The following is a 10,844-nucleotide window of genomic DNA, read 5'->3' as shown; positions in this document are numbered from 1 at the left end:
TTTTTTTTTTCTTAACATATATATTGCATTATTTGTTTCAGAGGTACAGATCTGAGATTCAACAGTCTTGCACAATTCACAGCGCTTACCAGAGCACATACCCTCCCCAGTGTCTATCACCCAGTCACCCCATCCCTCCCACCCCACCCCCCACTCCAACAACACTCAGTTTGTTTCCTGCGATTAAGAATTCCTCATATCAGTGAGATCATATGATACATGTCTTTCTCTGTTTGACTTATTTCACTCAACTTAATACCCTCCAGTTCCATCCACGTCGTTGCAAATGGCAAGATCTCATTCCTTTTGATGGCTGCATAATATTCCATTGTATATATATACCACATCTTCTTTATCCATTCATCTGTCGATGGACATCTTGGCTCTTTCCACAGTTTGGCTATTGTGGACATTGCTGCTATAAACATCGGGGTGCACGTACCCCTTCGGATCCCTACTTTTGTATCTTTGGGGTAAATGCCCAGTAGTGCAATTGCTGGATCATATGGTAGCTCTATTTTCAACTTTTTGAGGAACCTCCATACAGTTTTCCAGAGTGGCTGCCCAAGCTTGCATTCCCACCAACAGTGTAGGAGGGTTCCCCTTAGAGAAGTACTTTCTGAAATAGTTACTTAAAAGTAAAGAGATGGATCCATTTTGCTCTGCCTCTATGCACAGTACACACAGCATACTCAATAAATAACTGCTTATTAAATGGAATAAAAAAAACCATTATGTCATTCCTCCCTGCCCTCTCCCCTCCGACAGTGAGTACTTCACGTAGCATCACCCAAGACAACTAATGTTCAAATGCTCTCTAGTTCTGATAGCAGCTCTACATAATTCATGGTAAATAACAAAAGTATAAAAGCTATTATGGATAATTTTCTTTCATTTACCTTTAACAGCAGGTAAAATCAGCCAGCACTGAAGAAAGCAGTATCAGGAAAGGAGGAAAGTATAAAAATTGCTAATCATAAAAAACCAAAAACCAAGAAAATCATTAAGTTAAATTGATGACTTTTTTTCTTGCCCCCCAATATAGTATTTGAAATGGGGCTTAGAAACATACCAAATGTAACAGCAAAATAAGAATGCAAAAAAGCAATATTATCATACCCCTTAAACTGACTAGCCACCAAGAAGGAAAATTTATAGCGAAGTGAAGCTTTGATGATATAATAATACTTTTTTACTGTGATGAAGTAACTTATTATAAAAATGTTGCCTCTGTTCTCTGGAAAGTACTGGGGAAGCAAGGAGCCAAGGAACGCAGATTTAAGGTGGACTTTAAATTGGGTAAGGTGAGACGAGTGAACTTACTTTTCTTCTGAGCTTGACAAGAGCAACTGTAATAGTGCATTCTTTCTTGGTGTATTGAGTTGAAATGTTCTGACTTTCCAGGCCCTCTGCAATCTGAACCAGACAGCACGTACAAGCCCCTCATTCCCGCCTCCTGCCCAGGCACACAGCCACTTTGCTCGTCCCTGCTGCTGTGATGATCTTGTCCCAGTGTGGTCTTCCCTCCTCCCTGAACCTGCTCACTGCCCAAGCATCCCCACAGGTGCTCAGCTCATGCACGCATTCATTCAGCAACTGTGCAGTAAGCACCTACTACGTGTGCATGTGTATGCTGTGTGCAAGTATGTGTGTGTGTATATGTATAATACGTATATAACAGAATCCTCAGAAGAAAGACTTCTTCAAAGCCAAGAAAATCAATTACGAGGGATTTGCAGACTGTGAGGTTTGTGGAAAGGTAGAAGCCCATTAATGACTTAAGTCACCAGTAGGCTGACTGGAAAGGCAATGATGCTACCAGCAGAAAATAAACATGAATGCTAGAAAAGATAATAAATACGCTCTGTGTGTGTGTGTGAGTTGTGTATGTACACAGACACACATAAGCTAGGCTTAGAGGGTTAAGAACATCATGATCTTGATGGGAAATTCATTCAGATTGAAGTAAGGCTACTCTGACAGAGGCTGAGAAGGAAAATGGCTGCTTGTCCAAATGTCTGTTTCAGTGTTGGCTACAGTCAGAGAAAGCATTTTTCAACCGTACTTTCCTTACAAGTAATAAATGCTCATGAATTATGCTGCTGGACACAGCATGAGGCAGCCTTTCAGGTCTGCCTTCACTATGTGAAGTGAATGATGAGAAAATATTTGGAATGGCATGTTTGTTTTTAAAAATGCATCAGAATGCTTTTATTGCCAACAGTGAAAAATCATAATAAAGATCTATGTTGGCCCCAAATTCACCTCTTAAATTTACTGTGTGATTTACTGCTATTTGCTAAGAAGGTAGTTACTGTTTCAATTTTCAGCCAAAGTACATAAATAGTACACGAATAGGTTAATTTTCAATTAAATAAATTCTGTTGTCTGCTTGTAAAAGAAAGGTGTTTTACTTTAGTGCCTTATTTTAAAAAGTAATCTGAAAAAAACAGAAGCTTAAAAAAACTTTGATTATTTATATACTTATATATATTGTATTTTAAAAACCACTCCTCTAGTTGCAATCATTTGTCATGTTATTTGTTTGAATATAAGAAATACAAATTTTTCTTTCTCAAAGAAATTACTTTTAGTTACAGTATGCCTTTTACTAAATCTATTTGTCTGCAGTTAATTTCCTTTTAAAATAAGGATATTGATGTATACAGTCATCTCATTTTTAATGTAAAAACCCAGATATTTATTAAATTATGGCATATTTGATTAAACTAACACTCAGAAGAAAAATTTTAATATTAGATCCTGAAATACCGGAAGGAAATTTCCTACTTGATTTCGGGATTCTGTTCCCCTCACATGTGTTTTTATGACGTACGAAAGAAATACCGGAAGGAAATTTCCTACTTGATTTCGGGATTCTGTTCCCCTCACATGTGTTTTTATGACGTACGAAAGAAACCAATCTCACCTGTTTTTGATTGTAGGTTTCTTCTTGGTTCTTCAGGGGCCTCAATTGGCTGATCAGCCAGGAAAACTCGAGCTTGGTCTATAGCATTTAGAACAGAATACTCCTTGTCCTTTAACTCTCGTCTCAGGGCCTTTGCAAAGAGAAGCAAAAGTTGAATATGTAACCTACTGTGTTCACCAAGTGAATGAAACATATTCAGTTAGACTATGGACCATAGTTGTCAAGGGAATGACTAATAACCATTTAAGCAAAGTCGGAAGTGAAAATATTAATTTTATACATAAGAATGATGAAACATGAATAAAAGCAAAAAGATGATAGGACTTAAAGATGCAAAACAAAAATCTTTACAATATTCACCTAAGGGAAATTGTTATAGTATATTTGAGCTTACACAAACTGTACTTTTAGGGTTATCACTGCTGTCAGATTACTAAAACAGAACAGCCTGTTCAAAGATACCTTTTTCTTATAAGACTGACAAAAAAAATTACATCCAATAGTACAGAAGCAGGCAATTTCACAAGTAGTAATGAGATCCTCAGAAGTGTTTTACATTCTTTAGAATATATTAAGGAAAAAAGCTAAGAGATGGAAACAAATTAAAGTACATGAAATCAAAACTAAACCAAAGAGAACACATAAAAGACAGTCTCCAATTATCTTCAAATACGTTCCATCTCTCATGCTGAGGCAATTACAGTTTTTCCCTTGTGAGGTTTTTCATGCAAATTTATGATTCTCAGAACAGTCTGCCTTTAGTACTTTTGTTCTTTTAAGTAGGGTTAAACTTTCACCTTTGCTCCCATAAAATGTTTGGTGATTAAGACTCTAATTGACTAGAGTTTAAAAACAAAGCTCACTCACTGACTATTGCTGAAAGAGGAAATGAAGATTTTCTCATGTGCTATTTGAATGCTGGAGCGAAACCAAAATTGTTGCTAATATTACTGTTATCCTCTTAAAATTATACACATAAACACCTCCGGGCTCTAATATTTTGCTTAGGTGCAGTTACCTGATAATGCATTATGAAAACTCTGGTTTTTGCTTTCTAAAATATTGTATTCTAGTACTTTTTAGAATCAATATAATTTTTGTTTCTGAACACAACTATTTTTTTTTTAAATAGCATTTGGTGTAACTATGTTGGGATGACAGGGCTAACTCCTCATCCACGGTAAATAAAAGAAAAAAAATCTAGGAACACCAGAATAATCACCTGATGTGAAAACCAGAGCTAAACACCAGAAAAACATCGGTAATGAATTTGTTTTATTTTTTTGTAAAAATTTTATTTATTTATTTTAGAGAGACAGAGAGTGCGAGTGAGCGGGGCAGGGGAGGTGCAGAGGGAGAGAGAGAATCTCCAGCAGACTCTGCTGAACACGAGCCCACAGGGCTCCATCCCAGGACCCTGAAATCATGACCTGAGCCGAAATCAAGTGAGATGCTCAACCAACTGAGCTACCTAGGTGCCCCACCGGTAATGAATTTAAAAGAGAACATTACTGGTGGGGAAGGGTGAGGGGAGATGAATGACAGAATAGAACATTGTTTTTTGCAATAAGCACTGTAAATACAATTTGACTATTTACAATTATTATCTTGACAAAAAATTTAAAAGGATAAAGTGAACAATAGCAAAAAAGCACCATTCTCTAAAATCCATGGATAAATTTATAGCATCTACATAACCAGACTGTGAAGCAAGCACAAATCAGTAAATCCCCACATCAGTTAGCACCTGTGAGCATCAAATGACTATGTGACACGTTCACCATCTCTATCGAGAAATGTGGCTTGTGAAGAAGTCCCAAGGTGTGACATTCAAGACAAATAAGACCATCTTCTGACATTTAAAGTTTCTGACACGTGGAAACAGAAAGAGACATAAGAGAAACGGGGAAATACATTTTAATCCAGAAATATATACACACATTTCCAGGTCTTGAGCCTATTCTTTATATTTTTTAATTTTTTTTAAAGATTTTATTTATTTATTTGACAGAGAGAGACACAGCGAGAGAGGAAACACAAGCAGGGGGAGTGGGAGAGGGAGAAGCAGGCTCCCCGCTGAGCAGAGAGTCCAATGCGGGGCTCAATCCCAGGACCTTGGGATGATGACCTGAGCCGAAGGCAGACGCTTAACACTGAGCCACCCAGGCACCCCTTGAGCCTATTCTTTAAATTTAGATTATTGTGTTGTTACAGCAAGAAGCTCCAGATTGATGAAAATACTCCTAGTATTTACTTCCCAAAGCACCTGGAAATATAAAATATAAAATAATGATACGAAAGAGCATGTTGCTTAAAAGCCAGCACTGAAAAACAGTGGGTAGTGTAGCAGATTTATAAAAATTTTAGTGATCCAGAGTATTTATTCCCCCTAAACCCAAATCTAACCAGTAAATGTGGGAGAGGTAAAAATTCTTAAAATAATGTGCAAGGGCTGTGCTAGATTTCTTCTTTTCGAAAGTGAAGTCCCAGACATGAACCTATTTAACTCAAGCTGCTAAAAGGAAAGTGAAGGAATCCGAAGAACACCTCCTCCTTCTGGTTGATCAAACAGGATGAGGATTCACGGGCAGTATTTACAGACTTGGCACAAAAGGGAAACCAGGAAACACCATCTAGGTGATGATGGGGAGAGAAATTAAAAACTGAGAGAAGACAGAGCATAAAGGAATGTGACTTAGAGAAGGGAGCCCAGAAGCAGGTACTGTTCCTCTGGAAACACACAGTGATTATGGGGCATATATTTCACAGAGGGTGAATCCTGATCTCATGGTGGAGAAAGAAGATAATAGGATTCGTATGATTTAGGTGTACAGTAGTGCCCAACTGCGAGTTCTGGATTATTATGAGTCCACAAAATGTGCATTGGCTAGGGGGCTGGGGAACGGAAATAGCATCGGAGAGATTTTTGTTAAAACTATTTTTAGACAGGGCACCTGGGTGGCTCAACCATTAAGCGTCTGCCTTCAGCTCAGGTCATGATCCCAGGACGCTGGGATCCAGCCCCGCATCGGGCTCCCTGCTCCGCGGGAAGCCTGCTTCTCCCTCCCCCACTCTCCCTGCTTGCGTTCCCTCTCTCGCTGTGTCTCTTTCTGTCAAATAAATAAATAAAATCTTAAAAAAACAAACTATTTTTAGAATTTCAAAATCCAAATGGAAATATATATTTGTCTACAGAAAGGATACTTGGGAACACTAGCCAGTCAACTTCCCCGATGGCTGGAATTTTACCAATTTAACCCAAATGCTCTTGTGATGGGAGATTTCACTGGCTGGCTGTTTACTCTGCCTGGAAGTCTCTCTCCCCAGATATCCACATGGCATATTCCTCCTCCCAAGAGGCCTTCTCAATGAGGCCCACCCACCCATGCTATTTAATGTAGAATTCCACCTCTCCCATCCGCTACATTTCCCATCACCTTCTACTGGGCAAAGTAGGTATTTAGTTATTATGGTTATTGTTTCTTATCTTTTTTTTTTTTTTCCCATCTGTTTCCCTCAGATAAAAGATAAGCTCTACAAGGCCAAGGACATTTTCTGGGTTTTTTTGTTAGTTTGCTTTTTGCTTTTCACTGTGGTAAACTAGGCACCCAACATCAGCACTTTGGGACCTGGTAGAGCTAGGGGGCTCGGAAATGCTTCCTCATGGAGGTGGTGTCTAAATGGAGTCTTGTAGAGAGAGAAGAATATTTCCAGAAGAGGAAACTAAGCACTAGCAGAAGAGCAAGGCAGTATGACCGTGGGCGCACTTAGGGAACTATAAACACTTAGTGAAGAGCCGAGCAGGTATCAGGTCACAAAAACCACTGTATGATGTCCTAACGGAGCATGAGACAACCAATAATGGGCACTGGGAAGCCACTGAAGAGCTGGACAAGATAGTAGGGGGCTATGACTGTCCAATTCACATTCCTGTTTTTTTTACAGTATCATTGTCAGGTCTCCCAGATTCATGAAAAACAAATCTGAGTCTGAGAATGCCCTACAGGACTGGAGAATCTATTTTCCTTCCTAACCACATGAAACTTCAGCACTTTTGAAACCAATCTCTCTGCATAGGGCATTGGCAGGGGAATGTCTGATTAACTCCTTCGATATGCCAAGGGAGGGAAGTAGAAGAGGCGAGTGTGGGCAGGTGGGAACCATGCCAAGTAAGTAAAAATGTGGGGCTCAGGGGCGCCTGGGTGGCTCAGTTGGTTAAGCAACTGCCTTCGGCTCAGGTCATGATCCTGGAGTCCCTGGATCGAGTCCCGCATCAGGCTCCCTGCTCGGCAGGGAGTCTGCTTCTCCCTCTGACCCTCCCCCCTTCATGTGCTCTCTCTCTCTCATTTTCTCTGTCTCAAATAAATAAATAAATCTTTAAAAAAAAATGTGGGGCTCAAGCCCTAATGCCAACTCACCACCCAAATATCCTAGAGAAGAGCATACATTTAATAATACCTGTTCATATGATATTTTGCAAATTTAACTTTATTATTCAATTTGTCCTATTTCAATTACATTTAATTGCATGTCAGAAATGGGTTTAACTTTCAACAGTATTATACATATAATCATTTCACCACCCTTTACCTCTCAATTAGACATAAAAGAAAACCAGCATTTCCTAACCACCTGGTGAACATTAATGATAAGATAATTAGACCCTAACAGAGTTGTTTTGTATACAGAGCTACAAAGTGGCATTCAGCTTTAGGTTCTAATATCACATGACTTCTACATGGGCTGCCTAAAGTGAGTATAACATAATATAATAGGAATTTTTCTATTTTAATGACTTTATATTTTCATTCAAAACAATTCTGTTCTCAGGCAATAACAAGTATTGCCAACGATGTGAAAAAGTTGGAACCTTTTATACTGCTGGTGGAATGATAAAATGGTGCAGCCACTTTGAAAAACAATTTAGCAGTTTCTTAAAATGTTAAACATAGAGTTACCACATAACCCAGCAATTCAACTTCTAGGTACATACCCAAAAGAACTGAAAGTACATGTCTACATAAAAACTTGTATATGAATGTTCATATCAATATTATTCATAATCGCCAAAATGTGGACACAACCCAAACATCAACTGGTGAACAGATAAACAAAATGCTGTATAGCCATATAATGAAAGTCTTATTCAGCAGTAAAACTGAATGAAATACTACGATCCATGCTACAACACGGAGGAACTTTGAACATGTTATGCTAAGTGAAAGAAGCCAGACACAGAAGCCCATTACTATGAAATGCCCAAAGGGATAAGGGTATATAGATACACATGGTAGAACAGTGGTTGCTTAGGGCTGGATGGTTTGGGGAAGAATGGGGGAGTGACAGCTCGTGGGTGTGGGTTTTCTTTTTGGGATAATGTTCTAAATCTAGATAGTGATGATGGCTGTACAATTCTGTGAATATACTAACAGCTACCGAACTGTTCACTTGCATTTTATGCTGTGTGAATAATATCTCAATAAAATTAGTACTAAAATAAAATAATAGTTCTGTTTGTTCTCCCAAAAAAGTTCCCAAGGTAATCTGATTATGTCTAACTTCTATCCCCACCCATCCGCAAAGGAGTAGCTCATTCTGTATGTTCAGTATATCCCCCCTCAGTTTCCAGAGCACTTATTTCTCTAGCATAGCTCATCCTAATATACTGTGATCGTGCATCTATCCCCTCCATTATATTGTCAGTTTTTCTAGGATAAGGCTCACATCTTAATCATTCAAAATTCTCTTCAGTGCTTGCCTAGACATATATAGAAAGTACTCAATAAATGCTTAGGGAATAAGGAATAAAAGAAGGAATGCTTTCAGATTAAATACTAGGTAGGATACCAAAATAGGGAGGAGCAAAATATAACAAAGTCTCCCACATGTGATTACCCTAAATTGGATATCCTAAAGTATTGGATTCCAGTTAGCTCTGGGTTATTTGAACTATAATACTTTGCAAATTATTGACGGCACGTACTGCATAGAGCACTGGGTGTTATATGAAAACAATGAATCATGGAACACTACATCTAAAACTAATGATGTATGGGGATTAACATAACAATAAAAAATTTAAAAAAAAACTAATGATGTACTGTATGGTGACTAAAATAACATAATAACATAAAATTTAAAAAAAAGGAATAATTTTTTGAGGCAGAGTTAGCTTTCTCCTATCATCTAATTATCAGAAGTATTTTTTAGAAGATTTTATTTTTAAGTAATATCTACACCCAACATGGGGCTTAAATTTACAACACCGAGATCAAGAGTCATATGCTCTACCCATTGAGCTAGCCAGGCACTCCTTCCTATTAACTAATTATCAGCTAGTCAATACTAAGCCTTTTACTTTATTGTTGATTATTGGTAAATTAATAGCAAAAATCTTTTTTTTCTCCTTAGATAAACAAGTAACAGATTTCACTGAAAGGTGTGGTATGGGCTCACTCCATCTTCCCCTTTTTTTCCACATCCTAACCCATGAGGTAACTGCATAGAGTACAGTTTCCCAAAACTACTGGAGTCATTAGATTGAAGGGTGAATCTGTTATTACTATTGTGTATCAAATCCATCTGAAACGTATTGGCTTAAAACAATGACAACTTACTATTCAAGACTTTTTGGATTGGCAAGTTGCCCAGCTCCTCTGCCACCAGAGATTACTCCATCTGTCGTTTAACTGGGATTGCAAGTCCAAGATGGGTTCACTCACGTGCCTAGAAAATATTGTGAGCTACTGCCTGGAATACCACAGTTTCCCTCTATATAGTCTCTAAATGCCCTGTAGGCTGGACTGGGCTTCTTTGAAGCCTGGTAATTAGTGTTCCCAAAGAGTAGAGTGAAAGCTGCAAGATTTCTTAAGACATAGACTCTAGAACAGCTCTGTCCAATAGAACTTCCTGCACGGATAAAAATGCTCTAAAAGCAGGTTGTCTAATATGGTAACAACAGTGGTTTGCAACATTTGGTACTTGAAATATGACTAATTGAACTGAAGAACTGGATTTTAAATTTTATCTAATTGTAATTAATTTAATGTAAGTACAAATGGTCACATATAGCTGAGAGTTACCACATCAGATAGTACAGCTCTAGAATTTGCACTTCTGCCACATACTATTATTTAAAGCAAGTCACAAGGCCCAGCATAGATTCAAAAGAATGGACAAATACAGTGCATTTCTTGGTGAGGTGAAGAGCAATGATCCTCAGCATAGGGGCTGAGATACAGAGAATCATGATTCATTATTATAACAATCTACCACACAGGATAAAGGGGAAAGGAAAGGCTGGGGATGGCATGGGGATTGGTACTATTTTATATAAGTAGTCATGGAAGGCATCTCAAAGACAGTGATATCTGAAGAAAGAGCTGAAGGAAGTGAGGAAGCCAACCATAAGAATATCTGGCAAAAGAGCAATCCAGGCAGGGAGAACGGCAAATACAAAGGTCCTGAGAGGACTGCTTGCCTGGCTTAGCAGGCTGGTACTGTCAGAGCTGGGTAAACAAAGGATGAGGGTGACTGCTTCTGTAAAAATGTTTCGAATCGTGAAAGTTAGAAGGAAGGAAGTCTTTGTGATTGATAGTAACCACATACTTCTTTATACGGCAGACATCTAGCTACCTTACTGACTCAAGGCCTGGCCATTGACCTAAGAAGACTTTGTGTGACAACCTTACTGCATAGCTTATGCATTTTCCATTCTAATAGATAGTTCAAAGACCTCAATCTCCTCCCTCCCCACCCCCGGCAAGCACATGTGAAATCAAGCTTCATTCTATAAGCAGTAGACCGGATCAGTTGTAACAAGGAGGGAGAAACAAAACAATTTCAAAAACTAAAATTGAAACTCTATATTAAACATTGCATGCTCTGAATTTTTAATATCAGGAAATATGGTCTC

General features: G+C 38.3%; 1 protein-coding gene across 8 annotated transcripts in view; it reads right to left on the bottom strand.

The window, feature by feature from the left end:
• The window catches only part of UTRN (utrophin), a 496,689-nt gene that overhangs the window by 106,570 nt on the left and 379,275 nt on the right, over positions 1 to 10,844 (bottom strand). For all 8 annotated transcript variants that reach the window (XM_034990899.1, XM_034990900.1, XM_034990897.1 and 5 more), the window contains one exon: positions 2,930 to 3,059. In XM_034990899.1, coding sequence (XP_034846790.1) covers positions 2,930 to 3,059 — 130 coding nt within the window. The remainder of the gene's footprint in view (positions 1 to 2,929; positions 3,060 to 10,844) is intronic.

The sequence above is a fragment of the Mirounga leonina genome, unplaced genomic scaffold (genome assembly GCF_011800145.1).
Source record: "Mirounga leonina isolate KUSES-001 unplaced genomic scaffold, KU_Mleo_1.0 Mir_53, whole genome shotgun sequence".
In the NCBI taxonomy this organism is placed as follows: Eukaryota; Metazoa; Chordata; class Mammalia; order Carnivora; family Phocidae; genus Mirounga; species Mirounga leonina.
This window is presented reverse-complemented; position numbering and strand designations above follow the sequence as displayed.